At 60.4% G+C, this 27,443-nt stretch overlaps 3 protein-coding genes and 1 long non-coding RNA gene across 4 annotated transcripts in view; 1 reads left to right on the top strand and 3 right to left on the bottom strand.

Annotated features, from left to right (window-relative positions):
• Nucleotides 1–592: 592 nt before the first annotated feature.
• On the bottom strand, nucleotides 593–1,035 carry LOC136571097 (uncharacterized). Its single transcript, XR_010785636.1, has 3 exons — nucleotides 1,013–1,035; nucleotides 873–936; nucleotides 593–790 (listed from the first exon to the last, which is right to left on the bottom strand). It is a non-coding gene; the product is annotated as an uncharacterized lncRNA (long non-coding RNA).
• Nucleotides 1,036–1,584: 549 nt separating this feature from the next.
• Nucleotides 1,585–7,072, bottom strand: LOC136571092 (Fc receptor-like protein 3). The gene is given in 10 exon segments (XM_066571461.1): nucleotides 1,585–1,679; nucleotides 1,759–2,061; nucleotides 2,151–2,264; nucleotides 2,267–2,419; nucleotides 2,992–3,270; nucleotides 3,371–3,625; nucleotides 3,848–4,078; nucleotides 4,167–4,187; nucleotides 4,684–4,765; nucleotides 6,959–7,072. Coding segments are annotated over 10 exon segments (1,647 nt in total).
• Nucleotides 7,073–8,374: 1,302 nt separating this feature from the next.
• The window catches only part of LOC136571091 (Fc receptor-like protein 2), a 40,543-nt gene continuing 21,474 nt past the window's right edge, over nucleotides 8,375–27,443 (bottom strand). Inside the window, 2 exon segments of the mRNA XM_066571460.1 lie at nucleotides 8,375–8,484; nucleotides 8,570–8,649. Coding sequence (XP_066427557.1) covers nucleotides 8,375–8,484; nucleotides 8,570–8,649 — 190 coding nt within the window.
• Nucleotides 15,307–25,683, top strand: LOC136571068 (uncharacterized). The gene is made up of 13 exons (XM_066571448.1): nucleotides 15,307–15,337; nucleotides 15,811–15,831; nucleotides 15,920–16,028; nucleotides 16,389–16,629; nucleotides 17,129–17,207; nucleotides 17,293–17,393; nucleotides 22,071–22,152; nucleotides 22,608–22,628; nucleotides 22,717–22,947; nucleotides 23,186–23,440; nucleotides 24,303–24,577; nucleotides 25,416–25,468; nucleotides 25,587–25,683. The coding sequence occupies exons 1-13, from the start codon at nucleotides 15,307–15,309 to the stop codon at nucleotides 25,681–25,683; spliced, it is 1,596 nt and encodes a 531-aa protein (XP_066427545.1).

Below are 27,443 nucleotides of genomic sequence, written 5' to 3'. Positions count from 1 at the left end.
AATGCCTTTATTTGTGTAACTGACAATGGTGAGAATAACTCAGATAATTTTGTGAAATAGCTAATGTTGATTTAATGTACCAGTGGATTATCTTATCTGTATGAGAAGAACACATTGAAAAGTAGTGAGTAAATAAACATCAAAAAAGAGAATGCAAAGAGGAATTTACCACTGACCCTTCATTTATCAAGAACTGTCAAACCACAGAACAGGGGGGACTTGTGAGAATATAAAATATTTAAATTTAATTTACAGTATGGTGTGTACTTTATGAAAATGAATCAAGGGTCAAACTAAGCAAAAGAATTCCCGGAACATGTAAACTCAAAAGAGTGTTTGAATATGTATAACCCTCCTGAGTATGTAGTTATCCAATACAATGAAAAGGTATGTAAGGAGAATTGTTGTAGTTAACTGTAGGCCTCTGGCAGTTGCCAAGCACTCAGCCCACTGTTTACTGTCTCTTTTATCCCTTATTAAACATTTACAAATTTTAAAGAGTGAGCCTTGTTTCTCACACAGTTTAATCAATCGTGTCATTTTGTGTACAGTAAGAGGGAAAAACATTGTGTGCCCCCTGGCTCTGGGAGGGGGAATGAGGAGCCCTGTGGGTGCTGTGAAGAGGAAGAAGAGACCCCTGAGGGGAATCGATGCCCCCAGTGCCCCCAGTGTCACAGCACATCATCGCAGTCACAGGGGTCCCACTGTCCCTCATGGGGTCCCGACAGCTCCGTGTTGGTCACTTGTGGATCCTGAGGTGGGGCAGGGCTGGGGGACACCCGTGGGGGCCCTGAGAGAGACACGGGTTGTGGGGATCTGGTTGGGGGGGTGACACCTGTGGGTGATGTGTCCCTGTTCCCCCCTGTACTCACCCTCTGCCCACTCGGTGCCCCTGATGTGGGTGTTGAGCACAGCCCCCTCCTCCACGGGGGCGTCCTGTGGGGATAAGGGGGGGTCTGGGTGGTGTCTGGGGAGGGGGAAAGGGGAGTCCCAGCCTGAGCCCCCCACTCACCTGTCCTGGAGCTTCCTGGCAGCTGCAAGGGAAAGGGGAGGGGGTGACCGGCATGGGGTGGGGACACCGGGAGCCCTGAACTTTCCTGGGACCTTGCAGCTCCAACCACCCATGGGACCCCCAAATCCCCACTGCAGCCCCAATTCCCGATGGATCCCTGACTCCCCCCAGAGACTCTGAGCACCACTGAACCCCCCGGAACTTCTGCATCACTGCAGTGCCTCCAGTCCTCCAACCCTCTGAGCCCCCAGAACCCCAAGCCTGGCAGGGATGGGCACCCCCAAACTCGCATAGGACCCCAGAAAGATCCCCCAACATCCCTGCACATCCCTCCAGGACCTCCACAAATGCTCCACGAGCCCCCTGTGCCACACCAATGTTCCTCAAAGCTCACCCAGGGAAGGCCCTGGAGCCCAACCAAGACCCTCCAAATTGCCCCCAAATCACTCAGGACCCCCAGCTGAGGTCACTGTGGGCTCAGTGTCCCCCAGCACAGGGGCCCTGGGTGCTGCCAATCTCTGCCTCAACTCTGGGGGCTCCCCCTCACTCCAGGACCCCCATCCCCCCCATTGTCACCCACCCCGGCGGCGCCACCAGTGACAGCCCCCGATGAGAGCCAGGAGCAGGAGCAGGAACAGGAGGGTCCTGCCGACATTCACAGCCACTGCTGGGGACAGAGGGGACACATTGGGGTCACCCTGAACCCAGGGGGTCATGAACATCCTGGTGACCCTGTGCGACCCCACCTGTGACCCAGGGTGAGCCAGGTGTCACCTCCAGGTCCAGCTCAGGGCTGAGTGCCCGGAACACGCGGTGCCCGTCCTGTCCCAGCTGGTTGGTGGCCACGCACTGGTAGGTGCCCGAATGTCCCACATTGATGTCCCTGAGCTCCAGGAGGGGACCTTGGGCCACCTCCTGCCCATTGTGCAGCCAGATGAAGGTGACAGGGGCTGAGCCCACCTGCACTGAGCAGTGCAGGGTCACGTTGTCACCTGCATGCACCCAGTGTGACAGGGGACCAGGGGTGATGGTGGCATTGGCCACGGGCACTGTGGGGACACAGACAGGGCTGACAAATGGCAGGGTGGGATGGGAGTGCTCTGGGTGCGGTCATCCCCAGCCCGAGGGTCCCGCTCACCCAGGACGGTGACATTCAGGGGGTCACGCTCAGCCACGCTGTCCCCATCACTGACCCGGCACCAGTACTGGCCACTGTCATTGTCCCCAATGTGGCGCAGCTCCAGGCGGGGGCTGTGCCCAGCAGTGCCTCCGAGTCCTCTCGGTGCCAGGAGAAGAACAGGGCACCTGTTCCCATGGTCACTGAGCAGTTCAGCACCAGGCTGTCCCCAAGTGCCACCTGTTCCCCAGGGGGCTGCACTGACAGGGACACCCCCGAGGGCGGGACCCCTTCAGGAGAGGGGGACACCAGGGGATAGTGAGGGACCCAGGGGGTTCAGGGAGGGGCAGGGGAACTCCAGTGATGGAGAGCGGGCCCAGAGATGGAGCGGGGGGGTGGGGGCAGTGCTTCAAAAGGAACCCTGAGGGATGCTGGGGGGGTCAGGGAGGGAACACCTGGAGAGGGAGGTGGGCAACACCAGGGCAGGTAGGGGGACCCAGGGAGGGGATGGTGTGATCTGGGAAATGTGCAGAGAACTCAGAGAGGGATGATGGGACCCATGGAGGGGTGAGGGGACCCAGTGTGGGATGGAGGGAAACACGAGCCAGGAGTGGGGGGACCGGGGGAGGGACCCGGGGCAGCAATGGCAGGACACGGAAACGGTGCCAGGGAAGGATGGGGGTACCCATGTATGGGCTGGGGGACCTGGTGAGGGACCCAAGAAAGGAGGGTGGGAGCCAGGGAGGGATCCGGGAAAGATTGGGTACCCCAGAGCAGGCATCAGGGAGGGCTGGGCGATGCCAGGAAATGTGGGGGACCCAAGGAGGCTGTGGGGGCTCCCCGTGCCCATCCCCGCACTCACTGCGCACCGTGACGCGGAGCCGGGCGCTGCTCTTCCGCACGGCCCCACCCTGGGAGTGCACCTCACAGCCATAATTCCCCGAGTGGGCGACCCCCACGGCGGGCACCAGCAGCTGCGGGGACCCCTGCGGGCCCCCCACCACCTGCCCGTCCCGGTAGAACACGTGCAGGAGGGGGGCTCGGGGCCGCAGGGGGCTGGGGGTGCTGAGGCAGCTGAGAGTCAGAGGGGACCCCTCGGTGGGTGTGGGGGGACCCTCCAGCACCGGCACCGAGAACAGCTCTGGGAAGGAGAGGGGAGGTGAGGACTGTGGCTCTGAATCTGCTGGGAAGTGGCTTTGGGGTTGTCAAGATATTGGAGTTCCAGCTGTGGGGTTGCTCACCGTGCACTGTCACTGGCACTGCTGCTGACCGTGACATAGAGGACCCCACCAAGCCTGCACAGCTGTAGCAGCCGCTGTGGTGCAGCTGCCGGGGGGACAGGGACAGCTCGGTTCCCCTGAGGGACCCCCCGAGATCCTTCTCATCCCGGTAAAATCGCACCCTGCTGAGATGGATTTCCTGCCGGCCCCGGCAGCGCAGGGTCACTGTGTCCCCCTCCAGCAGTGCCCATGCTGGCACCTGCAGCACCAGTGGGTCTGTGGGACAGGAAGGTCACATTTTACTGATGAGACCATTCTGAGGTGGGTGCCCATAGCACCAGGGACATCTGGGTGCTCTGGAGTGCACTGGGCTGCACTGGGATGGCCCTGTGTGCAGGGCACAGGCTCTCGCCACACGACAGATGTGAGGCCATCCATGGAGTGGAGCCCACCCTGACCTCTCAGGGGCCACCCTGATCATTAAAGATCCCCCCTCACCATCTAAGACCCTAACGGGGGGGCTGCGCCTGGTGCCAGGTCTGTCACATCTGTAGGTGCGACTCTCGGTGACACTGAGGTGGTCACGTCCCTGCTGCCCCCAGCGCTGCCCGTCCTTGTACCAGGTGGTGGCACCGGGGGTCCCCGAGCCCTGGCAGGTCAGTGTCACCGGGTCCCACAGCGCTGCCAGCCTCCAGGGGGGCTCCACCAGGAGCTGGGTGGTCTGGGCACCTGTGAGTGACAGGGGACACCAGCCTGCCAGGGCCAGCATGGGGCTGGGGACAGTGGGGTGGGGCCATGGCATCCCCTGAGGACTCACCAGCGAGGCCGAGGGTCTGGGCTGGAAGGGAGAAGGGACAGGGCTGGGTGGGGGTCATGGGGACACTGTGGACACCCCATGTTTGCACACGTCAGCTCCACCAGCCCTACAGCACCTGTCCCCACAGCCATAAATCCATGGCCCTGTGCCCATCATCCCATTCCAATGGCACCTGTTCTCCCGGGCCATCCCCATGCAACGTGGCCCTTGTCCCTGTCCCTGCATCCCTGTTCCCCTGTCCCTGTCACCACACCTACCCAAGCCCCAAGGCTCCTTCTGCCACATCCTTGTTCCCACATCTCTACCCCCCTGTTCCTGTCCCCACATCCCAGTTCCCCTGTTTCTGTCCCTAAAGCCACTCCCCAACTCTGGTCACACTGGGCTCCATGCCCTGCTCTGGCTCTGCTGGCATTGGGGACCTCAGGGGACCCCACAGCCCCCCTGTGCCCCCTCCCCTCCCCATCCCCGGGGTGTCAGGCCCGTGCCCGGGGCACTCACCCCACAGGAGCAGCACCACCTTCCCGGCCATCCCGGTGTCCCCAGCCATGTGCACTGGCTGTCACTCGCTGCTGTGGCCACCACTCCCCTGGCTGGCGGCTCTTTGGATGAAGGGGAAGGAAGCGAGGTCACGTCTGTCCCCAGGTGTAGGTGGCCCTTGGTGGGGGCAGGGTGGGGACGCTGTGGGACATGGGAGGCAGGGTGGGACATGGTGGGGACATGGTGTTGCCATAATCTGGGGTCTAAGGCGGTCTAGGGAACCAGGGATGGGTGTCCAGTGGAATGGGGTGCCCAGGGATGGGGTCCCAGGGAAATGGGGGTCCCAAGGGTTGGGTGGACTCAGACTTGGGAATGAGGGTCCCAGAACAACGTGGCCTCCAGGGATTTGTGATCACGGGATGCGGGCCATGGCATGGGGGTGTCGTGAACGGCGGGAGAAATGCAACACACCATATGCGTGAATAGCAAATCCCGAAGTTTATTGAAAACCATACATATTTATATTGGTGTTAATGAAGCTTATACATATTGCAAAAGCTGAGATCATCATTGGTTAAAGCACACTTAGATCAACCACACCTACTTCTATCTTCTAACAATTATTTTGCTTCTATTTTTGCATTCTTCTAACTTCTCTACCTAAGATATCTACATTTTCTGGCAAGCGATTTTCTCCCCCGTCTTCCCGTTTCAGAGAAGGTCACTGTGACCTTTGTCAGTGATTGGACACTGGTTGCTTAGTTCCCAGCTTGTTTCCCCTATCCTTATCCATCGGTATCACATCGAAATGTCCTTTCTCAGCTAACCAATTATCCAAAAAGCTCTCTACATGGGGGTGCCAGGGTAAAGGGGGTCCTTGTGACAATGGGTGCCCTGGGGAAATCAAGGTCCCCAAGGGAAGGGGTGTCCCAGGGACTGGAATTACTGGGATGGGGTTCCTTGGGGTTGGAGATCCTGGGGAATTGCAGTCCAGGGATGGGGGTGTCAGGGAAGGGGGGACAGAAGGAAATTGGGTCCCAAGGTTGGGGTCCCAGGGGAATGGGGGTGCCAGGGATGGGTGGTGGCTGGGGGGGCCTGGGGGTCATAGCTCCTACCCTGGGTGCCTCAGATTTTGGGGAGACCCAGGGCCCTGCAAAATCAGCCCTGGGGTGCTCATTTCCTGGCCAGGCATTGCATGGGGGTCCTGGGTAGCTCAGCCTCTGGGTCCTCCCCTGCCCCTGACTTTTTCCTCTCTTTATTTCTCTTTTTTCCTTATTCTCCTTACTTTTTGCCATGTCCCCTCACCCCCGGTTCCTGCCTCAGCAATCCTGGGAAGCACCTGAGCAGGGAATGGGTTGGGGGGAGCCAGGGGAGGGGGAAATGGGGAGAAGGAGGTGCAGGGAAGGGTGGGGAGGCTGTGGGGGATGGAGGTGTTGGGCTGTGCCCCCTCAACACTTTCACTTTCTTTTTCCTGGACAAGAAGGATGAGGCCGTTTGTGCTGAGAGTCAGATGGGAAAGGTGGGAGGTTCTGTCCTGGGGGGGCACATCCAGAGGCTCCTGTCCTGGGGGGATCCTGTCCCAGGGGGTGACACATCCTGGCATGGGGGGTCCTGTCCCAGGGGTGGCAGTTCCAGAAATGTCCCTGCACATTCCTGGCCGGGTGCCTGTCCCAGGGGTGGCACATCCTGGGGACCCCTGTCAATGCAAGGGTGGGGCCCAGCCATGGCCCAGCCCCACTGCACAGGGATGGCCATTGCCCAGCCCTGCTCTGCCCAGCCCCAGGTGGCAGCCAGGACATGAGGGTCCCCCCTGCCCCCTTGGCTTTGATTCTGGCAGCTTTAGAGCTGCTGCAGAGGTGAGAATTCTGTGGGTGGAAAAGCCCCTGCCTGTGGTTTGCTCAGCCCTGCAAGAAGCACAAACCCAAATGGAGCCCAAGCAGTGGCTCTGGGAGGGCCTTTGATGGTTTTCAGAGCAGGGCTGGCTGGAAACTCCCCCTGCATGGGCAGCTGTGGGGGAACCAGTCCGGAAATGCAGCAATTGATCATTTTGTCCCTCTTGGCAAGGGACTGAGGGAGCCCCAGAACTACTGCAAAGACAACGACACTCTGCTCAACAAGCTGTAATAGACCTTCATTCTTGAACAAAACCAGCGGCCTTCTGAAACCTCATGGAAAGAATGTTTGGCCCCAGGCGGTGGCCATCAGATAAGACAGAAAAGTGTGGAAATATCGAGCAGGAGCTCTGGCCATTGTGGGGAGTGACCCTGTCTGGATTCCAGGTGTCTCCAAAGCTGCTCCATCCCTGCCCTCCTCACCTGTGTGAAAGGCTGAGGGTTTGCAGGAATTATGGTGAAAAGCCACGAGAGGTGCTGCTGTAGGCCCGAGACCTGCCTGGGGTCGGGCGCTGCCTTCCTTCCATTCGGGATCATGGAGAGCGGTCACGGGTGTTGCACAGGGTGTGTGCCTGGCCCCGGGACACTGCTACGCTGCCAGTGGGCACTGGGATCCAACCTGCTGCCTTGGCGGCTCCTGCCCGCTGCCGCTGGTGGTGCTGGGACCGATTGGTGGCCGTGAGTTTGCAAAAGGAGCGATTTGCCCTCCTCCCTCCCGGCCGAGGCCGCCATGGCCCCTGAGGGGATGGAGCTGGAGCGGGGCGCCCCCTGCTGGCCGGGAGTGCTCCCTGCAGCGCCCCCTGCTGGCCGCGGTTATAACTGCCACAAAAACCAACAGCGCTGAGCGGGAGGGAAAGTTCTGCGTTTGTGTTGTTTGTTCCCTTCTGCTTTATAAATTTCCTAGGAAACAGCTGTTATTCCTTTTCCTACACTTTTGCCTGGAAGCCCCATCATTTTTGAAACTAAAAAGATTTTTACACATGGGTCTTCCATTCCAGGAACATTCTCACTTTCCTTGGTAGATATTTCTCATTTAAATGAGTTGCCAGCTGCTGGCTCCCAGCGTGGATGGGACAGACACCCCAAGAGCAGACACGGTCAGGGACTTGGCCACCTCATGCTTTGTCCTTTAAGCCAGTTGGGCCAGCAAGGGCCCTCGCCCAAGTTGGCACTCCTGGTCACCCGGCCACTCAGGAGCTGGCTTTGCCAGAGCATCCCACTGTTCCCAGTGTGCCATGGCTGACAGACTGATGGACAGGCGGGGCCCTGTCTCACGATAAGCAAGGCCTGACCCACCCCTACCACACACAGCTGTTCCAAAATATCTCCAGACATCAAACTTTTCCTGTCTCTGACACCCCACCCTGAGCCATGGCCTGATCCCGACTGCCCGGGGAAAGGAGGCGGCTCCAGAACCCCCACAGGGCCTTTGTGACATCCTCGTGTGGGGAACAGGGAAGAGGAGGTGTTTGGGACAGGGGAGAAGAGAATCCAGAGCCTCCTGAAGGCCACTTTGGCCATCAGAGCAAGGAAGGTCCAGGGCCCTGCAAGATTCCTCTGGTGGAAGAAACCTGTTGGGGGAAATGTCTGGGGTTTGTTCCTTATTGGGGGCTTTCCCTGGAAATTGTTCCTTCTGTGATCCTTTGGACTCTGAACCTTGTTGCTGTTGCTGTTGGTTTTATTCTCTCTCATTGCTGTTTCAGGAAATTGTTCATCTTTTGGCTCTTTTGGGATCTTTGTGCCCCCACGGGGAGGGATTGGGGCAGTTTTTAGTGGCAGCACAGACATGAGTGGGTGCCCATGGGTGGGGACCCCCAGTGCCCCCAGTTCCCCCCAGTGTCACAGCACATTCCCGTAGATGTCACCGGGTTCCCGTGGTCGCCCCTGGGGTCCCCGCAGCTCCGCGTAGGTCACCTGGGGATCCTGGAGGGTGGTGGCACGGGGGGACGCTGCGAGAGACACGGGCTGTGGGATCTGGGTGGGGTGACACTGGTGGGTGACGTGTCCCTCTGCGTGTGTCCCCCCCGTACTCACCCCCTGCCCTCTTGGTGACCACGACGTGGGTGTACAGCACCTCCCCCTCCTCTGGGGGGGCCGGGGGATCCGGGGGGCCCCTGAGGGAATAAAGGGGATGTGAGGGAGGGAATGGGAGTTCTTGAGGGTTGGGGCAAATAGGGAGCGTGTGGTTTGAGCCTCCCACTCACCTTTCTTGCTGCTTCCTGGCAGCTGCAGAGGAAACAGGGGAGGGGTGACTGTGGGGTTCCCAGGGCCCTGACTGCTCTCAGGATTGCTCAACTCCCATGGGACCCTCAATCTTCAACAGGACCCCCATGCATCCCTGGAGCCCCCCAGAATTCATGAACAACCTCAGTGCCCCGAATCAACTCAGCCTTAAGTACCCAAAGCCCAGGAGGGACAGAGACCCCCCCAAACACCCCCAGGGCCCCTGAAAGAACCCCCAGCATCCCTGAACAACTTTCCAGCACCTCCCCAAGCTCTACAGCACCCCCAGCCAATGTCACAACTCTGGGATTGTGAATGCCACACTATCGTTCCCATTTATGGGGGCCTCTACAGTCCCCTTGGACCCCTGTCCCCCCATTGTCACCCACCCACACGGTGCCACCAGTTCCAGGCCACAATGACACCCACGAGCAGGAGCAGGAACAAAAGGGCCCCACCGACCCCTGCGGCCACTGCAAGAAACAGAGGGGAATCATTCAGGGTCACCCATCACCCCAGGGCTCCTGCACTCCCTGGTTACCCTGTAGGACCCCACCTGTGTCCCTGTGTGTCCCTGTGTCCTGCGGTGTCACGTCCAGGGCACAGGGGGTGATAGTGGCATTGGCCACGGGCACTGCGGGGACAGAGACAGGGCTGAGGGCACAGGGAGGGGCTGGCAGCCAGTGTGGGGGGACAGGGATGGGGCATGGGTGTGATGGGGGATGTCAGGGATGGGGTCATAACACAGAAGGGTGTGGGCACAAGGGGAATAATAGAAGGAGCAAGGAAATTTTTGTTTGGGGACTTGGAGATGCCCAATCAGGGGACCCGAGGTGTCTGTGGGGGCTCCCTGTGCCCATCCCGCACTCCCTGTGCACCATGACATGGAGCCAGGTGCTGCTTTTCCCCAACCCCACCCCCCCTCAGGGCGCAGCTGGCAGCTGTAATTCCCTGAGTGGGAGACCCCCAGGGCGGGCACCAGCAGCTGTGGGGACCCCTGCGGGTCTCCCACCATCTTCCCATCCCGGTAGAACATGGGCAGGAGGGGGGCTCGGGGCCGCAGGGGGCTGGGGGTGCTGAGGCAGCTGAGAGTCAGGGGGGACCCCTGGGTGGGCTGGGGGGACCCTCCAGCACCGGCACCAAGAAGAGCTCTGGGAAGGAGAGGGGAGAGGGAATTTTGGCCCCGATTCCCTGGGGAGGGGCTGTGGGGGGGTCGGGGAGGGGACTTTGTGGTGCTCACCGTGCACTGTCACTGTCACTGGTGGTGACTCCCTCCACCCCCAGGATCCCACCTTGCCCCTGCAGCTGTAGTGGCCACTGTGGTTCAGCTGCAGAGGGGACAGGGACAGCTCAGTGACATCGGGGAACACCCCCAGTTCCTTGCCCTCGTGGTAGAAGGACACCGAGGTGACCGTGCTGTTCCACCAGCCCCGGCAGCGCAGTGTCACCGTGTCCCGCTCCAGCAGCACCCGCGCCGGCACCTGCAGCACCAGATCATCTGGGGGACAGAGGGGATTCATCACATCACAGGGATCTCAAGGGTCCCGCTGACATCGGGACCCTCACGGAGTCACACCCAGTGCACCAGAGGTCATCAATTCCACAAACAGGGTCCTCTCGCTCGGGGATGCTCTGGGATGTCCCCAGAGCAGGGGATGGGCTCTGGTCACACAGGAGGTGACCCATGGAGCGGAGCCCACCCAGACCCTTTGGGGTCCCCGTGGGTGCCAGGCTGGGGACAGCCAAACCCCCCTCACCTTCTGAGACAATCACAGGGGGGCTGAGCCCAGTGCCGGGTCTGTCACACCGGTAAATGCCTTTCATGGTGACAGTGACATTGGTGCGTCCCTGCTGCTCCCAGTGCTGCCCATTTCTGTACCAGGTGGTGGCACCGGCAGTCCCCAAGCCCTGGCAGGTCAGTGTTACCCGGTCCCACAGCACCGCCGGCCTCCAGCAGGGCTCCACCAGGAGCTGGGTGGTCTGGGCACCTGCGGGTGACAGGGGACACCAGCCTGCCAGGGCCAGTGAGGGGCTGGGGACAGTGGGGTGGGGCCATGGCATCCCCTGAGGACTCACCAGCGACGCTGAGGGTCTGGGCTGGAAGAGAGAAGGGACAGGGCTGGGTGGGGGTGGCACGGTAGTGACAGAGGCACATGGGGCAGGGGGGGTGGGGGCTTTCCCTGAAAAAGGTCTCAGTGGGGGCACTGGTGTGGCACAGAGGTCTCACGGACAGGGACACAGCAGCCAACCCATGCTCAGGCATGGGGACCCTGTGCTGGCAAAGGTCATCCCTGCCAGCCCCATAGCCACATTCCCATGACCCTGTGCCCATGGTCCCATTCCGGTGGCACCTGTCCCCATGGTTCAAGCACATGGTGCTTGTCCCCTTGTTCCTGTGCCTGCATCCCTGTGTCCCTGTTCCCCTGTCTCTGTACCCACAGCTGCCCAAGCCCCAAGTTTTCTTCTGGAGCACCCTTGTCCCAACAACTCCATCCTCCTGTCTCTGTCCCCACATCCCAGTTCCCCTGTGTGTGTCCCATGTTCCTGTCCCCATGGCCACCCCACAACTCTGGTCACACTGGGCTCCATGCCCTGCTGGCCTTGAGGACCCCAGGGGACCCCACAGCTCCCCTGTGCCCCCTCCCTTCCCCATCCCTGGGGTGTCAGGCCCGTGCCCGGGGCACTCACCCCACAGGAGCAGCGCCACCTTCCCGGCCATCCCGGTGTCCCCAGCCATGTGCACTGGCTGTCACTCGCTGCTGTGGCCACCGCTCCCCTGGCTGGCGGCTCTTTGGATGAAGGGGAAGGAAGCGAGGTCACGTCCGTCCCCATGTGTAGGTGGCCCTTGGTGGGGGCTGGGTGGCCACAAGCTGGGCACAGGCTGTGGGCAGGGTGGGGACAGCCTGGGGACATGGTGGGGGATGCTGTTGCCAGGAGTGGGGGGCTCAGGGGATGTGGGGAACCAAGGATGGGTGTCCAGCAGAATGGGGGTCCAGGGGAATTGGGGTCTCCATGCCTGGGGGGATTCAGGGATGGGGGTGCTGTGGGAACATGGTCCCCAGGGATTTGGGGTCATAGCATGTGGGTGCCAGGGCTGGGGGGGCTGGGGGAAAAAGGGGACCCTCGGGAATAGGGGTTCTGGGGAAGAAGCAGCCCATGGGATGGGATCAAGGCAATGGTGGTGCTGGGCAATGTCAGTCCTGGGATGGGGGTCCCCAGGGAGGAGAGACCAAGGCAATGGGGGTCCCATGGTTGGGTTCCCAGGGGAATGGGGGTGCCAGGGATGGGCAGTGGCTGGGTGGGCACGGGGGTCACAGCTCCTTCCTGGGGTGCCTCAGATTTTGGGGTGACTCAGAGCCCAGCACAGTCCCCACCCTGGGGCACCCCATGGCTCTCCTGGGAGGTTCTGTGTCTCTGCCCCACTCACTCCTGGGCTTTTTCCTGTCTCCCCGCATTTCCTGGCTGAACCATCCCAGGGAACAGCTGGGACAATCCCAGGATGGGAAAAAAAAGTTTGGGGGTGCAGGCAGTGGTTTCAGGGCTGTGGGGGATGGGGCTCCCTGTCTGTGACCCCCCAACTCTTTCTCTTTCCTGCAGTGGTTTGTGCAGAGGCAAGGACATGAATTCTGTCCAGGGGGCACATCCAGAGGGGTCCAGCCTTTAGGGAAAAGGGCAGCTCTGCTGTGCTGACACCCGGGTCTTGTCCCAGCCTCTTGTCCCTGGGAGCTCCTCCTCGTTCTGGGGGTGCCACAGCCTTGGGGATTCCTTTCCCAGAGGTGGCACATCCTGGGGTCCTCTGTCCTGGGTGGGCCTTGAGCATTCCCGCTGTCCCCAGTGGGGCCCTGTGACCTCTGGGGTGCCCAAACTTAAGGAGGCATCTTTTATGACCTTGCCCTGATGATGGGAAATCCCAGGATCAAGCTGGTTGAATTCCCTGATGCCCAATTGCTTTGGACAATTTTGGGGTCATATTTTGGTCTCAGATTTTGAGATGACTCAGAGCCCAGCACAGACCCCAGCCTGGGGCACCCCAGGCTTGTCCTGGGAGGCTCTGGGTCTCTGCCCCACAAATCCCTGGGCTTTTTCCTGTCACCCAAATTTCCTGTCTTAGCAATCGCAGGAAACACTTGATGCCCAATTGACTGTGACAAAATTATACATCCATAGAAAAAAGGCATAAATCTTTTCCTATACCATTATTTTCCCAATAAAAAACAAACTCCTCAAAAATCAAAGTGACAAGGTATAAAATGCTCTGGTTTATAGAATCCTTTAAATCATTGCTTTCCCAACAAGAGAAAATCAAAACACAATAAAACCAGAAATAAGTGGATATAAAAACCACAATAAAACCACAAACAAATCACAGTGAAATGAGACTTTTTGGTTCCCTTTAGCAGCCCCCTGCTGCATCCCACAGCAGCGTTTGCTTGTGGATAACACGGAGTGTGGAATCTCCCTGAGTGTCCAACAGCTCCATGGGATTGTTCCCTGCCTGCTGGGCAGCAACCCAGCCCCTAAGGAAGCCCTTTCTTGGCCCAAATTTAGGAACTCTTCCCATTTTCACATTCCCACCCTGAAACTTGATTGACTCCCCCTGGAGGAAGGGGAGAAGCTCTGTCCATGCCTGGGACAGTGCACAGGAATCTGTGGAAATGCCCCTGTGTGCCTCAGGGTCTGATTCCCTGGTAAATCCACTCCAGCCTGCCCTGAATTCCCCTGCCTGGGCACTCCCTGCTCCTGCTGTGACACCCCTGTTCCCCAGCCCCTCGTGTGCAGCCCCTGCTCAATATTTAGACACTTTCCCCTCTCTTCTGGTGTGCACATCCAGAACACAAACATTCTTTCCATGAGGTTCCAAAGGTCTGCAGGTTTTGTTCAAGAAGGACGGTGCAGGTCAGCTTGTTGAGAAAATCGGTGTGGGATTTGCAGCAGTTCTGGGGCTCTCTCAGTCCCTTGCTGAGACTGACAAAATGATCAATTGCTGCATTTACAGACTGGTTCCCCTAAAGCTGCCCCTGCAGGGGCAGTTTCCAGCCAGCCCTGCTCTGAAAACCATCAAAGGCCCTCCCAGAGCCACTGCTTGGTCTCCCTTTGGTTTGAGCTTCTTGCAGGGCTGAGCAAACCACAGGCAGGGCCTTTTTCCACCCACAGAATTCTCACCTCTGCAGCAGCTCTAAAGCTGCCAGAATCAAAGCCAAGGGGGCAGGGGGGACCCTCAGGGCCTGGCTGCCACCTGGGGCTGGGCAGAGCAGGGCTGGGCAATGGCCATCCCTGTGCAGTGGGGCTGGGCCATGGCTGGGCCCCAGCCTTGCATTGACAGGGGGCCCCAGGATGTGCCACCCCTGGGACAGGCACCCGGCCAGGAATGTGCAGGGACATTTCTGGAACTGCCACCCCTGGGACAGGACCTCCCATGCCAGGATGTGTCACCCCCTGGGACAGGATCCCCCCAGGACAGGAGCCTCTGGATGTGCCCCCCCAGGACAGAACCCCCCCTTTCCCATCTGACTCTCAGCACAAACGGCCTCTTCCTTCTTGTCCAGGAAAAAGAAAGTGAAAGTGTTGAGGGGGCACAGCCCAACACCTCCATCCCCCACAGCCTCCCCACCATACCCTGCACCCCCTGTTCCCCATTTACCCCCTCCCCTGGGTCCCCCCAACCCCTTCCCATCTCAGGTGCTTCCCAGGGTTGCTGAGCCAGGAACTAGGGGTGAGGGGACATGGCAAAAAGTAAGGACAATAAGGAAAAAAGAGAAATAAAGAGAGGAAAAAGTCAGGGGCAGGGGAGGACACAGAGGCTGAGCTACCCAGGACCCCCATGCAATGCCTGGCCAGGAAATGAGCACCCCAGGGCTGATTTTGCAGGGCCCTGGGTCACTCCAAAATCTGAAGCATCCAGGAAGGAGCTGTTACCCCCAGGCCCCCCCAGCCACCGCCCATCCCTGGCACCCCCATTCTCCTGGGACCCCAACCCTGGGACCCAATTTGCTTCCTTCCTCTCCTTCCCTGACACCCCCATCCCTGGACTGCAATTCACCAGGATCTCCAACCCCAAGGAACCCCATCCCAGTAATTCCAGTCCCTGGGACACCCCTTCCCTTGGGGACCTTGATTTCCCCAGGGCTCCCATTGTCACAGGGACCCCCTTTCCCCTGGCACTCGCATGCCATGGCCCCCATCCCATGATCACAAATCCCTGGAGGCCACGTTGTTCTGGGACCCTCATTCCCAAGTCTGAGTCCACCCAACCCTTGGGACCCCCATTTCCCCGGGACCCCATCCCTGGGCACCCCATTCCCCTGGACACCCATCCCTGGCTCCCTACACAGCCTTAGACTGAGATTCTGGCAACACCATGTCCCCACCATGTCCCAGCATCCCCCCCATGTCCCACAGCGTCCCCACCCTGCCCCCACCAAGGGCCACCTACACCTGGGGACGGACGTGACCTCGCTTCCTTCCCCTTCATCCAAAGAGCCGCCAGCCAGGGGAGCGGTGGCCACAGCAGCGAGTGACAGCCAGTGCACATGGCTGGGGACACCGGGATGGCCGGGAAGGTGGCGCTGCTCCTGTGGGGTGAGTGCCCCGGGCACGGGCCTGACACCCTGGGGATGGGGAGGGGAGGGGGCACAGGGGGGCTGTGGGGTCCCCTGAGGTCCCCAATGCCAGCAGAGCCAGAGCAGGGCATGGAGCCCAGTGTGACCAGAGTTGTGGGGTGGCTTTGGGGACAGGAACAGGGGAACTGGGATGTGGGGACAGGAACAGGGGGTTAGAGATGTGGGAACAAGGATGTGGCAGAAGGAGCCTTGGGGCTTGGGTAGGTGTGGGGACAGGGACAGGGGAACAGGGATGCAGGGACAGGGACAAGGGCCACGTTGCATGGGGATGGCCCGGGAGAACAGGTGCCATTGGAATGGGATGATGGGCACAGGGCCATGGATTTATGGCTGTGGGGACAGGTGCTGTAGGGCTGGTGGAGCTGACGTGTGCAAACATGGGGTGTCCACAGTGTCCCCATGACCCCCACCCAGCCCTGTCCCTTCTCCCAGCCCAGACCCTCGGCCTCGCTGGTGAGTCCTCGGGGGATGCCATGGCCCCACCCCACTGTCCCCAGCCCCACACTGGCCCTGGCAGGCTGGTGTCCCCTGTCACCCACAGGTGCCCAGACCACCCAGCTCCTGGTGGAGCCCCCCTGGAGGCCGGCGGTGCTGTGGGACCGGGTGACACTGACCTGCCAGGGCTCGGGGACCGCCGGTGCCACCACCTGGTACAAGGACGGGCAGGGCTGGGAGCAGGAGTGACCTGAACACCTCACTGTCACCGAGAGTGGCACCTACACGTGTGACAGACCTGGCATCAGTCTCGGTCCCCCTGTGAGTGTCTCAGACAGGGAGGGGGGTTTGGGTGTCCCCAGCCTGGCACCCAGGGGACCCCCAGGGCTCTCAGTGGGCTCCACTCCATGGTTCACCTCCTGGTGTAACCAGAGCCTGTCCCCTGCTATGGGGACATCCCAGAGCACCCTAGTGTTGGGGAAACCATGTGGGAATTGGGGACCCCTGGTGCACTGGGTGTAACCCAGATGGGGTCCCGGTGCCATCGGGTGTAACAGGACCCCTCTGTCCCCCAGGCCCGCTGGTGCTGCAGGTGCCGGCACAGGCGCTGCTGGAGGGGACACGGTGACACTGCGCTGCCAGGGCTGGTGGAACTGCACGGTCACCTCGGTGTCCTTCTACCGTGAGGAGAAGGGTCCAGGGGGGCTCCATGATGGCACCGAGCTGTCCCTGTCCCACGGGGACAGCGTGGCCAAGAGTGACCCCATGAATGTCACCGTCCTGGGTGTCATTGTGACCTGGCGCCGGTGGCACCATGTGGGTGGGTGACAATGGGGGCACAGGCGTCCAAGGGAGCTGTAGAGGCCCCCAGTGTTGGACAATGATTGGGCAGCACCCACAGCCCCAAAATTGGGGCATTGTCTGGGGGTCCTTTAGGGTTTGGGGAGGTGCTGGAGGGTCTTGCAGGGATGCTGGGGGTTCTCTCAGAGGCCCTTGGGGCAGTTAGGAGGTCTCTGTCCCTGCTGGGCTTTGGGTTCCTGAGGCTGAGTTGGCTGGGGACACTGGGGAGGTTCCCGAATTCTGGGAGGCTTCAAGGATGCTTGAGGGTTCTGTTGTAATATGCGGGTCCCGTGGGGGGTCAGGAATCCTGGGAGGGTTCAGGGCCCTGCGATCCCACAGTCACATCTCCCCTCTTTCCACTGCAGCTGCCAGGAAGCACCAGGAAAGGTTGGTGAAGGGCTCCCAACATGAGTCCCCTTTTACCCCCGCCCCACAGCTCTCCATTCTCTCCCCCACATCCCCTTTATTCCCTCAGGACCCCCCCGGATTCCCCGGCCCCCCAGAGGAGGGGGAGGTGCTGTACACCCACGTCGTGGTCACCAAGAGGGCAGGGGGTGAGTACGGGGGGGACACACGCAGAGGGACACGTCACCCACCAGTGTCACCCCACCCAGATCCCACAGCCCGTGTCTCTCGCAGCGTCCCCCCGTGCCACCACCCTCCAGGATCCCCAGGTGACCTACGCGGAGCTGCGGGGACCCCAGGGGCAACCGCGGGAACCCGGTGACATCGACGGGAATGTGCTGTGACACTGGGGGGAACTGGGGGCACTGGGGGTCCCCACCCATGGGCACCCACTCGTGTCTGTGCTGCCACTAAAAACTGCCCCCATCCCTCCCTGCAGGGGCACAAAGATCCCAAAAGAGCTAAAAGATGAACAATTTCCGAAACAGCAATGAGAGAGAATAAAACGAACAGCAACAGCAACAAGGTTCAGAGTCCAAAGGATCACAGAAGGAACAATTTCCAGGGAAAGCCCCCAATAAGGAACAAACCCAAGACATTTCCCCCAGCAGGTTTCCTTCACCAGAGGAATCTTGCAGGGGCCTGGACCTTCCTTGATCTGATGGCCAAAGTGGCCTTCAGGAGGCTCTGGATTCTCTTGTTCCCTGTCCCAAACACCTCCTCTTCCCTGTTCCCCAAACGAGGATGTCAGAAAGGCCCTGTGGGGGTACTGGAGCCTCCCCCTTTTCCAGGGCAGTCGGGATCAGGCCATGGCACAGGGTGGGGTGTCAGAGGCAGGAAAAGTTTGATGTCTGGAGACATTTTGGAACACCTGTGTGTGGCAGGGGTGAGTCAGGCCTTGCTTTTGGTAAGACAGGGCCCCGTCTTTCCATCAGTCTGTCAGCCATGGCACACTGGGGACAGTGTGATGCTTTGCCAAATCCAACTCTTGAGTGGCCGGGTGACCAGAAGTGCCAGCTGGGGAGATGGCCCTTGTTTGCCTAACTGGCTTTTAAAAGGCAGAGCATGAGGTGGCCAAGTTCCTGACCGTGTCTCCTCTTGGGTTGTCTTTCCCATCCAGGCTGGAACCCAGGAGTTGGCAACTTGTTTAAATGAGAAATATCTACCAAGGTAAATGGGAGCGTTCCTGGAATTGAAAGACACATGTCTAAAACTTTTTTTGATTTCAAAAATGATGGGGCTTCAAGGCAAAAGTGTAGGAAAAGGAATAACAGCTGTTTCCTAGGAAATTTATAAAGCAGAAGGGAACCAACAACACAAACGCAGAACTTTCCCTCCCGCTCAGCGCTGTTGGTTTTTGTGGCAGTTATAACCGCGGCCAGCAGGGGGCGCTGCAGGGAGCACTCCCGGCCAGCAGGGGGCGCCCCGCTCCAGCTCCATCCCCTCAGGGGCCATGGCGGCCTCGGCCGGGAGGGAGGAGGGCAAATCGCTCCTTTTGCAAACTCACGGCCACCAATCGGTCCCGGCACCACCAGCGGCAGCGGGCAGAAACCGCCAAGGCAGCAGGTTGGATCCCAGTGCCCACTGGCAGCGTAGCAGTGTCCCGGGGCCAGGCACACACCCTGTGCAAGGCCCGTGACTGCTCTCCATAATTCCAAATGGAAGGAAGGCAGGGCCTGACCCCAGGCAGGTCTCAGGTCCACAGCAGCACCTCTGGTGGCTTTACACCACAATTCCTGCAAACCCTCAGCCTTTCACTCAGGTGAGGAGGGCAGGGATGGAGCAGCTTTGGGGACACCTGGAATCCAGACTGGGTCACTCCCCACTGCCCCACCAGGGCCGCGGGCAGAGCCCCTGCTCAGTATTTCCACACTTTTCCCTTTTACCTGGTGGCCACAGCCTGAACCCAAACATTCGTTCCATAAGGGTCTAGAAGGCCGCAGGTTTTGTTCAAGAAGGAGTGTCCCAGGTAGGTTGTTGAGCAGGGCATTGTGGGATTTGCAGTAGTTCCGGTGCTCTCTCATTCCCTTACCAAGAGGAACAAATGATAAACTGCTGCCTTTCTGGACTGGTTCCCCCACAGCTGCCCCTGCAGGGGTGGTTTCCAGCCAGCCCTGCTCTGAAATACATCAAAGGCTCTTACAGAGCCACTGCTTGGCCTCATTTTGGGTTTGTGCTTCTTGCAGAGCTGAGCAAACCACCAAAAGCCAGGCTGTTTTCCCCCACAGAATTCTCACCTTTGCAGCAGCTCTAAAGCTGCCAAAATCAAAGCCAAGGGGTCGGGGTGGGGGGGGAGCCGTCAGGTCCTGGCTGCCACCTGGGGCTGGCCAGTGTCATGGTTTGACGCTGGCACAATGCCAGTGCCCCCATGAAAATACATTCTCCCTGGTGTCTGCTGTGAGATGTGACTAGGAATAGAGCAAAGCAGGCTCCAACTTAGGAATAAAGAAGAGAAAACTTTATTAACCTAAAATTATTTGCAAAAAGAAACACACAGAAAGAATGAAAACCTTCCAAAAACATTCCTCCTCCCCCCACCAAATTTCCAATACATCCGTCCCTCAGATCACCAACTCTCAGTCCATCACCCCCCTTTAAATAATCAATTCTCAGTTCATCAAGGAGTGAGGAGTCCCTCTTGTGCCATAGGCTTCCCCTGGAAACACAGTGGAGACCTCTTGTGTTTCCGTGTCACACGTGGCACTGCCCATAGGTCATTTGCCATCGTGACATCTTCCTTCCAAGCCCTCCCCACTGCGCATGGACCAGAGCTGCTTCTAGGGTTTTCCTTTTAAGGGTGCTTTGTCCCGTTCCAAGAAGAGCACAGTCTCTCACTTTCAGGGCACCAGTCCCCCCCAAATTTCACCCCCTGGGGCCGAGGGGTCTCAAGAACAGAGATCTTCTCCTCCACTGAAGATCGAGGGCACCAACCACCCTCCTCACCCATCGTCTCTGTTCACGCACTCCTTCACATAACATCACTGCACTCCCTTGGCTCTGAGCCATTGCCTCCCCCTAAATACTGTCTCTGTGTCACAGGAAAAACGGTTCTGTCCATGGCTATACAAGAAAAGTCCAGCCAAAGGCCACTCCATCACCTCCTCCCTCCTAAGATTCTTCTCCGCTTCTCTTGTGGCCCATTTCCTCTTATCTCATCTCTATCGCTCTTCTCATTCACTTCCAGGAGGATCAGCATTTGTAAGGTTTCCATCATCCAAGAAAAGGGTTAAAAATCTCAGGCTCTGCCTGTCCAGAACTCCCACGGCTGCCTTGCCAGGCACCTTCTCTCCCCATGCCCCCCTTCTCCTTCCCAGCCGGCCGCTATCAAATTTCAAGGCGGCACAGGCACAGACACCGGCTCGCTCTCTCTCTCTCTCTCTCCTGGTGGGGGGTGGCTGCCCGATGCCTCTCCAATGTTCCTCCACCCTTCCATCCTGCAAGGGCCTCTTCACCTCCCCTCTCTGTCCAAGGCCCCGGCCTACCTCACCCGGCCGCATGGCTTCCCCTCCCGCACCCAGCCCGCAGCCGGGCAGGGGAGCTCTGAACCTTTCACTGACCGGAACCAAGAGAAAGTTTTCCTGGGCGTTCTCTGCTTTTAACCCCCTGTGTTCTCAGAGGCATATCCATGTCCTCAGTGGCCACACCAGGTGCCAGTATTCAAATCTGAGCACCTATTGGTCTGACCACAGCATCCCAAAAAATTCACTTCCTCTCAAACCACGACACCAGAGCAGGGCTGGCCAATGGCCATCCCTGTGCAGTGGGGCTGGGCCATGGCTGGTCACAACCTTGGATGGCCACTGGCTTCAAGGAGCAGGAGTCTGGGAGCTCCTTCCTGCCTGGGGCTCCACTCCCCAGCTGCTCTTGCTGGCTCAGATCCTGCAGGGGACGAGCAAGAATGGAAAAGTCTGGACCCCTCTGGAGCTGCCATGCTCCAGGACAGGAGCCCCTTGTCCAGCATGTGTCCCCCCTGGGACAGGATCCCCCCAGGACAGGAGCCCCCTGGATGGGTCCCCCCAGGACAGAACCTGCCCCTCTTCCCCCCCCTCTCCCCTGTGACAAACGTGTCAAACGGCCTCTTCCTTCTTCTGCAGGAGGGAGAAACTGAAAATGTTGGGGGGTAAAAGCTGGACACCCCCATCCCCCACAGCCTCCCCAGCCCTCCCTGCAGACCCCTCACCCCTGCTTCCCCCACCCTGGGCTTCCCCCTGCCCATTCCCTGCTCAGGGCCTCCACAGGATCATCAAGGCACAAAATTGAGGGTTGTGAAATTGAGGGGGAAAATTATGGAAATGGAAATAAAGAGGGGAAGACTCCCTGAGGTCTATGGGGACACAGACCCAGACCTTCTTTGAATCTACCTGGGGTGATGCTCCCAAACCACAAGCACCTTGAGGGGACTTTGCTGGAGCCAGCCAGGGAAGGAGCTTTGACCCAGAGGCTCACAAGGCCACTGCCCATCCCTGGCACCCTCATTCCCCTTGAAATCAAATCATGGGAGCACCATTCCTTATGTCCCACCTTGCCTGGGACCCCTATCCCAGTAATGCCATTCCCAGGATCTCCATGGCCCAGGACCCCATTCCCAAGGAACCCTTTGCTGTTCATTCCTTCCCCTGAAACCCTCCTTCCCCCAGGACCTTGATTCTCCCAGGACCCCCATTCCCACAGGGACCCCCATTCCCCCAGCATCCCCATCCCATGACCCCAAATCCCTGGAGCCCACGTTCCCCTGGGACTCCCATCCCTGATTCCCCCCCATCCCTGGGACCCTCCCATTCCCTCGGACACCCATACCTGGGTCCCCAAACCCACCAAATCCCCCACTCGTGGGAATTCCATGTCCCATCATGTCCACCCAGCCTTGTCCCCATCCTGTTCCCAACCTGCCCACAGCCTGTCCCCACAGCCACATCCCCATGATCCTGTGCTTGTGGCCACCCTGCACCCACCAGGGGCCACCAACACGTGAGGACAAGACCTGACCTCACTTCCTTCCCCTTTGGCCATAGAGCCACCACCCAGGGGACAGCCACCCCTGGCAGCGAGTGACAGCCAGTGCACATGGCTGGGGACACCGAGATGGCCGGGAAGGTGGCGCTGCTCCTGTGGGGTGAGTGCCCCGGGCATGGGCCTGACACCCCAGGGATAGGGAGGGGAGGGGGCACAGGGGGGCTGTGGGGTCCCCAGAGGTCCCCAAGGCCATCAGAACCAGTGCATGAGGTCGCTGGAGCCATGGGGTGGCTTTGGGGGCAGGGGAAGGGGGACAGGAATGTGGGGACAATAACAGGGGGTCAGGGATTTGGGGAGGCAACATTGGGCAGGTGGGGGTGACCTGTGCCAGCATGGGGTGGCTGTGGCATCCCCAGTTCAGGCGTGCCCACAGTTTCCCCATGTCCTGCCTGAGGAAGGGGTGGCCGCAGTGTCCCTGTCCCCGAGGGGTCCAGGTCACACAAGGACACTTTGGGCACATCCCCCACACTCCATGCCTCTCTGCCTCTGTCCCCACGGTGCCACCCCCACCCAGCCCTGTCCCTTCTCCCTTCCAGCCCAGACCCTCGGCCTTGCTGGTGAGTCCTCAGGGGATGCCATGGCCCCACCCCGCTGTCCCCAGCCCCTCACTGGCCCTGGCAGGCTGGTGTCCCCTGTCACCCACAGGTGCCCAGACCACCCAGCTCCTGGTCGTGCTCCCCTGTCGGCCGGCGGTGCTGTGGGACCGGGTGACACTGACCTGCCAGGGCTCGGGGACCACCGGTGCCACCACCTGGTACAAGGACGGGCAGCGCTGGGGGCAGCAGGGACGTGACCGCCTCATTGTCACCGAAGGTGGCACCTACAGGTGTGACAGACCTGGCACCGGGCACAGCCCTACGGTGACAGTCTTACATGGTGAGGGGGGTTTGGTTGTCCCCAGCCTGGCTCCTATGGGGACCCCAAGTGCTCTGGGTGGCCTCCACTCCATGGGTCACCTCCTGTGTGACCAGAGCCCGTCCCCTCCTCTGGGGACATCCCAGACCATCCCTGTGCAAGGAGACTTCTCTCTCACATTGGGCAGCTCCTGGTGCCTCCTGGTGCCATCATGACCCTCCTGATGGCCTTGGTGTGACAAGACCCCTCTGTCCCCCAGACTGGCTGGTGCTGCAGGTGCCAGCACGGGCGCTGCTGGAGGGGGACACGGTGACACTGCACTGCCGGAGCTGGCAGAACAAACCACTCACAGATGTGTACTTCTACCACGATGGGAAGAAACTGGAGGGGCTCCATGATGGGACTGAGCTCTCCCTGTCCCCCCTGTGGCTGCACCACAGCGGCCGCTACCACTGCACGGGCCGGGTGGTGTCACAGTGGAGAGAGTCAGAGCAGGTGAGAGTGACAGTGCACAGTGAGTGCAGGGATGGGGACAGGGAAGCCCAACATCCTCAGAGGGTTTCCCCAGCACTGCCTGAATCCTTCATCCCTCCCTTTACTCCTCCCTGGGTCACCCTAAATTTCCCAAGTCCCTCTTGGTTTCCCCCATGACTGCCCAGTTCCCCCTGCAGATCCCTCATCCCTCTCTTTGTCGTCCCCAGCCCTCCCTGGATTCCCCACCCCTTCCAAGGGCCCTGCTCCACCCTCTGGTGTCTCTGCATTCCCTGGGTCCTCCCGCCCATCTCTAAACCCCAAATCATTCCCTGAGGCTCCTCAGTCTCTGGTCTGGTTCCCCATCCCTGCCGGGGTCTCTCCACCTTTCCACGGGGTCTCGCCATTGTCCCCAGGTCCCAACATCCTCCCAGGGTCCCCTTCTGCTCACTGGGATCCTCTCTGCTCCCCTCCAATCCCCTTCTTTCCCCTCCCGTGTTCCCCACCCACCCTGGGTCCCCAATCCCTCCTGTGTCCCCCCACAGGGGTCCCGCTCTTGTAGGTTTCCCTGTCAGCACAGCCCCCCGGGGGACAGGTGACACTTGGGGACAGCCTGGTGCTGAGCTGCACGGTGGCTGTGGGGACAGGTCCCCTGTCCTTCTCCTGGCACGAGCAGGACTCATGGGCACCTCTGGGCTCCTGCCCCCTGCCTGGAGCTGCACCATGTTGGGGACAATGACAGCGGCCAGTACCGGTGCTGGGTCAGTGATGGGGACAGAGAGGCCGTGAGAGACCCCATGAATGTCACTGTCCTGGCTGAGCAGGACCCTTGGGCTGGAGGTGACCCCACCCACGGCACCCCCATCCCACCTTTCTTTGTGCCAGCCCTGTCTCTGTCCCCACAGTGCCCGTGGCCAATGCCACCATCACCCCTGGTCCCCTGTCACACCAGGTGCATGCAGGTGACCCCGTGACCCTGTGCTGCTCAGTGCAGGTGGGCTCAGCCCCTGTCACCTTCACCTGGTTGCACAACAGGCAGGAGGTGGCCCAGGGTCCCCTCCTGGAGCTCAGGGACTTCGATGTGGGACATTCGGGCACCTACCAGTGTGTGGCCACCAACCAGCTGGGACAGGACGGGCACCGCATGTTCTGGGCACTCAGCCCTGAGCTGGCCCTCGAGGTGACACCCTGGGTCTCAGGGCGGGTCACACGGGGTCACCAGGGAGAGCAAGACCCCCGGGGTTCCAGGTGACCCCAATGTGTCCCCTCTGTCCCCAGCAGTGGCTGTGAATGTCGGCAGGACCCTCCTGTTCCTGCTCCTGCTCCTGGCTGTCATCAGGGGCTGTCCCTGGTGGCATCACCGGGGTGGGTGACAATGGGGGGGATGGGGGTCCTGGAGTGAGGGGAAGCCCCAGAGTGGTGGCAGAGATTGGCAGCACCCAGGGCCCCTGAGCTGGGGGACACTGAGCCTGCAGTGACCTCGGCTGGGGGTCCTGGGGGATGTGAGGGCAATTTGGAGGGTCTTGGTTGGGCTCCAGGGTCATTGCTGGGTGGGCTTTGTGGCACATTGGGGTGGCACTGGGAACTCCTGAAGGATTTGGGGAGCTCCTGGATGTCTGTGCAGGGATGTTGGGGGATCTTTCTGGCGTCCTGGGGGAATTTGGGGGTGCCCCTCCCTGCCAGGCTTGGGGTTCTGGGGGCTCAGAGCATTGCGGACACTGGGGGGATTCGGGGCACTGCAGTGGTGCAGAAGTTCCAGAGGATTCAGGGGTGCTCAGAGTGTCTGGGGAGAATCAGGGATCTGGTGGGAATCAGGGCTGCAGTGGGGATTTGGGGGTCCCCTGGGTGGTTGGAGCTGCAAGGTCCCAGGAAGGTTCAGGGGGCCCGGTGTCCCCTCGGTCACCCCCTCCCCTTTCCCTTGCAGAACCCAGGAAGCTCCAGGACAGGTGAGTCGGGGCTTGGGCTGGGACTCCCCTTTCCCCCTCCCCAGACTACTGAGACCCCCCTTATCCCCACAGGATCCCCCACTGGAGGAGAGGGCTGTGCTCAACACCCACATCATGGGCACCAAGTGGGCAGTGGGAGAATTTTGGGGGGGACAGGGACACGTCACCCACGGGTGTCACCCCCCCCTCACCCAGGTCCCCACAACCAGAGTCACTCTCACAGCCCCCACGGGTGTCCCCCAGCCCTGCCTCACCTCGGGATCCACAAGTGACCAACACGGAGCTGTCGGGACCCCACAAGGGACAGTGGGACCCCTGTGACTACGAGAGCGTGCTGTGACACTGGGGGCACTGGGGGCACTGGGGGCACTGGGGGCACTGGGGGTTCCTGCCCCAGGGCACTCCCCGTGTGTTCCCCGCCCTGGATCCTGTGCTCCCATACTCAGGGGTTGCCCACAAGTGGGGGGCTCCCATGTGGGGCTGCCCAGAGCTCCTCGTTCCAGTGCTCCCAGTGCTCCCAGTACCCCCAGGGGCTCCCCATTCCCTCCCCCAGTGCCAGGGGGCACAGGATCCTTGTCCCTCTTATTGGACCCAAAATGCATCTTTGTGATTAAACTGGGAGAAATGGTTTTTGTTTGTTCAGCTCTGCCTGACGAGCTCGGGATTGAGGAGGGTCCCGGTCAGGTTGTTGAGCAGATCCTTGTGGGATTTGCAGGATTTTTGGGGCTCCCTCAGTCCGTTGGGGACAGGAACAAAATGATCAATTGCTGCATTTCCAAACTGGTTCCCTCACCCCTGCCCCGCAGCGGGGAAGGAGCTGCCGCTCCCTGTTTGTCCCCTCTTGGTGACACCGACCAAGGGCTCGGGCACCTGTGGCGGTGCTGCCCCGTTACCTCGGGCACCGATCCGGCAGCTGCTGAGCCCCTCGGGCCCACCCCAGCTCAGCCCATCCCCGCCCGGTGCCCAAAGCCCGCACCCGGCGCTCCCCGAGCGGCGTCTGAGCCCCGGAGCTGCTGCGGAGCCCCGGCCGGGGGCAGCGGGAGGGGGGAGGGGACCGGGGACCCCGGGGAGGAGCCCCCGGCGCTGCGGGAGCGGAGTCCTGGCCTCGGGTCACTGTCGCCGGTCGCGGCTGCCATCGCACTGCGAGAGCCGGGACTGTCCCGGGCTGCGGGGACCGACGGTGTCGCTGTGTCCCGAGGGGGGATTTTGGGGTCTCACCCCGTCCTTTCCGGGACCCCCCAATCCCCCATCCCCCCGCGCCTCCGGGGCTGTTGGGGACGTTGGGGACAGCGCCGCTGGCGCCGGGGGCCGTTGGGGACATCTCGCGACAGCCGCTGCCGCTGCCCACGGCCGGGCCTGGCGACAATCGCGACATCTGCATCCGCCAATGGCGACACGCGACAGCCGCCCCTGCCCGGGATCCGCCTCCCTCCATGCCGGGGACACCCCGGGGTCCCGGGTCCCCCCAAACCCTCCTGGGGACACCTCGGGCCCCCCTGACCCCCCCGGTCCCTCCCAGGCTCGGCGGAGGCTCCGCAGAAGCTCCGGGGCTCGGAGCCCGCCCGGGGAGCGCCGGGTGCGGGGTCGGGCACCGAGGGGGCACCGGGAGGGGAACCGGGCAGGGCTGGGGAGGGGGGATCTGGGCACCGGAGGGATTTTGGGAGGATTTGGGAAGAATTTAGGGTGATTTGGGGGATTTGGAAGGCATTTTGAAGTGATTTGGGATTATTTTGGGGGCCATTTGGGGGATTTTTGGAGGGTGGGGAAATTAGGAGGGGTTTTGGGGTGATTTTAAGGGATTTTGAGGGTGATTCAGAGGTGATTTTGGGGAAGTCTGGTGAGATTTGGGTTGATTTTTGGGCAGATTTTGGAGAGTTTGGGGTGATTTGGGGGATTTAGAGGATATTTGGATATTTTGTGCAGAATTTGGAGGATGGGGTGATTTGGAGGATTTTGGAGGCTTTAGGGATGATTTGGGGGAATTTTGGGGCAATTTGGGTTGTAGGGATTTTGAGGAGTTTGGGGTTGATTTTGGGTTGATTTTGGTGGATTTTCAGGGGATTTTTATGGTATTTTGGGGGTGATTTTTATGGGAGTTTT

The sequence above is a fragment of the Molothrus aeneus genome, unplaced genomic scaffold (assembly GCF_037042795.1).
Source record: "Molothrus aeneus isolate 106 unplaced genomic scaffold, BPBGC_Maene_1.0 scaffold_60, whole genome shotgun sequence".
Taxonomy (NCBI): domain Eukaryota; kingdom Metazoa; phylum Chordata; class Aves; order Passeriformes; family Icteridae; genus Molothrus; species Molothrus aeneus.
The sequence above is the reverse complement of the archived record's forward strand: the minus strand, read 5'-3'. Positions and strand labels throughout refer to the sequence as shown.

What these genes read in the sequence shown, in the direction of transcription:
- LOC136571068 (XM_066571448.1), top strand. Translation starts at nt 15,307, where the DNA reads ATGGCCGGGAAGGTGGCGCTGCTCCTGTGGG. An exon ending in GGTGAGAGTGACAGTGCACA is followed by an intron (nt 23,441 to 24,302) that starts GTGAGTGCAGGG and finishes CTGTCCCCACAG; the next exon opens with TGCCCGTGGCCAATGCCACC. An exon ending in GCCCTGAGCTGGCCCTCGAG is followed by an intron (nt 24,578 to 25,415) that starts GTGACACCCTGG and finishes TTATCCCCACAG; the next exon opens with GATCCCCCACTGGAGGAGAG.